General features: G+C 53.5%; 1 protein-coding gene and 1 long non-coding RNA gene across 2 annotated transcripts in view; both read right to left on the reverse strand.

The window, feature by feature from the left end:
- The window catches only part of LOC112961783 (class I histocompatibility antigen, F10 alpha chain-like), a 24,060-nt gene that overhangs the window by 18,636 nt on the left and 3,104 nt on the right, over window positions 1-2,320 (reverse strand). The window contains exon 2 of the mRNA XM_026057318.1: window positions 1,936-2,208. Within this exon, the coding sequence (XP_025913103.1) occupies window positions 1,936-2,208 (273 nt within the window). The remainder of the gene's footprint in view (window positions 1-1,935; window positions 2,209-2,320) is intronic.
- LOC112961785 lies at window positions 745-2,029 on the reverse strand. Its single transcript, XR_003252115.1, has 2 exons — window positions 1,669-2,029; window positions 745-1,394 (listed from the first exon to the last, which is right to left on the reverse strand). It is a non-coding gene; the product is annotated as an uncharacterized LOC112961785 (long non-coding RNA).

The raw sequence follows: 2,320 nt of genomic DNA on the forward strand, positions 1-2,320 counted from the left end.
AAGCTTATTTTCCCATGCAGAAGCCTTAGGCCTATTGCTAAGCCTCATTGGGATCCCAGGGGTGGTGGCATATAATTGTAAACAGTTAGAGCATGTTGCCTGTGCTTTAGCTCAAGGCTTAAATTGGACATCTAGAGCCATTGCCTCTCTTTGTAAATTCCCTTGCCCTTATGCCCCATGCCTTTCCGAAGACTGGAATGGCCTGTAACTAGCTTTCCATGGCAGGGGTGGAGTGTACGGGAAAGTGCAGAAGAATGTCGAGGAGACAGGCGATGGGAGCTGGCCAGACTGTTCCGTGGGAAAAGGAGCATCAACAGGGCATGTTGACCCACAGCCACGTAGCTGGGCCTGCGCAGCGTGGCGCTGCACCTGGACTTTGACTCGAGATTAGCGATGAGCTCACTGTGCTTCCTGCACATGTGTATAGTACACAAAACCCACGTATAGTGCCCCCCCCCCCCGGCATTCCTCACCATGGACTGACGCTCAGCAGTGCCAGGGACAGTGCTGCTCCATTATTGCTTTGACGGGGAAATGGCTGGGGAACCATCGCTCAGACACAGAGGTAATAAACGCTCAGTATGGACCTTAGTGTACCTTGTGTTTGTGTATCTGTCCCTGCCGGGAGTGCAGGTGTCGCCCCCACTGGATCCTTACAACTACTACTGGCTGCAAGACGCGATTATAAGTCCCTGTAGCGGTTGGTGACCATCCCAAGAGAGTTTCCTACCAATGATTTTTTTTTGTGTCCTTTATTACTCCTTYAAGTACACGATGCATTTCTTTTGTATCACGGTGGACAGTAATTAGAGGGTTTTGTCCATTATTTTGTATATGTTTTAACAGTTGATATAAATCATCATGTTGTAGCAGTTTCTTTACCAAAGTAAGATTCATTCCGACGGGACTAGGCAATAAATCTTGACTCAATGCATAATTTCATTGTAAGAATTGATAAGACGTAACAAGGGCTGAATAATTAGAATCGCATCCATACTTGTAGTGAAGTTACAAACACAAACATTGGAGTGATTACTGGGATCTACAGGAATGCTGTCTGCTAACATAAAATCACAGAGGGTTCTCATACAAATACATCCTTTTCCAATATATACAAGTACAGTTGCTCTGATAGAGCTCTGATAGTGTTACTCTCACAAATAAATATTGTTTAAGATTTTCAAACCATTTTTGCATCCTTAGAACATACTGGGGCAGCTGTTCGTCCCACATCCAACAGGTTGGTCTTAGTCGGGATATAAGTCCCTGGAATGGCTGAATGTCTCCCAAAGAGAATTTCTGCTAGTGTTAGTCCTATAGGTTGTTGCAGAGCATTTCAAACATCCCATAGAGCCAAGTTCAGTGCTTCATCACTAAAGTGTCAGGGTTGCTCCCTGCAAGGACGAGAGGGGAAAGAGAAATAAGGGAGAGGTTTTAGGGGGGGGTCACAGCACCCCCAGCCATGCCCAGCCCTGTGGGTCCCAGTGCCACGGCAGCGTCCCACATCGGGGCTGCTCAGTGGGGTTCAATCCCACCTCCCAGAGCCAGGGCAGCGGGCAAAAGCCCCAAGGGGAACCAGTTGGAGCGTCCGGCAGCCCCGCACAGGGTGCTGTCCTGGAAGGGCACCAGGCCAGGGCCCCCTGCTCCCCTCCCAGCACGAGCCCTTACCTGTTCCGGAGCTGCTGGATCCCCCATCGTGGGCTGCGAGAGAGGAGCGGCAGTGAGCCCCAGCCCTGCACTAAGGGGACCACAGGCCCTGTGCAGTCTGTGGGGAAAGCCAGGCCGGAGCAGAGCCCCCCCGGCCAGGACCCAGCCCTGGAGCTGGCACGCACGCACCTGACCTGCTCCCAGCTCGGGCAGCGCCCTCCGTCGCCCTGGCTCAGTGCAAAGCCTGGGGCCCGTCCCCATGTCCGGGAGTGCCCACCTTGCCCTCACCTCTCCTCTCCAGTGTGGCCTTCCCATACTCCACGTATATCTGTAGCCACTCAATGCAGGTGGTCTCCAGGTAGTGCTTCCAGCTCTCAGGCTCACCTGCAGCCTCCCTCTCCCTCTTGGTGATTTCTGCCCCAGCATCCGCTGCGGTGTACATCAGCGTGTCCTTGTCGAAGGCGATGAAGTCCCTCCCATCATAGGCATCCTGATAAAACTCCCGGATCCCCCCATCCTCCAGGAGGTCACAGCCGTACATTCCCTGCCACGTGTGATACCCTGAGACACAAGCAGGGAGACGGGGGCTCAGGGGCAGCCCCGGCCCCTCAGAGGGGCTCGGACACCCCTTGGCAGCAGCCCCAGCCCCAGCCCCGTGCAGCTGACAGGGGAG

Source organism: Apteryx rowi, unplaced genomic scaffold (genome assembly GCF_003343035.1).
Source record: "Apteryx rowi isolate R43461 unplaced genomic scaffold, aptRow1 scaffold_1380, whole genome shotgun sequence".
Lineage (NCBI taxonomy): Eukaryota > Metazoa > Chordata > Aves > Apterygiformes > Apterygidae > Apteryx > Apteryx rowi.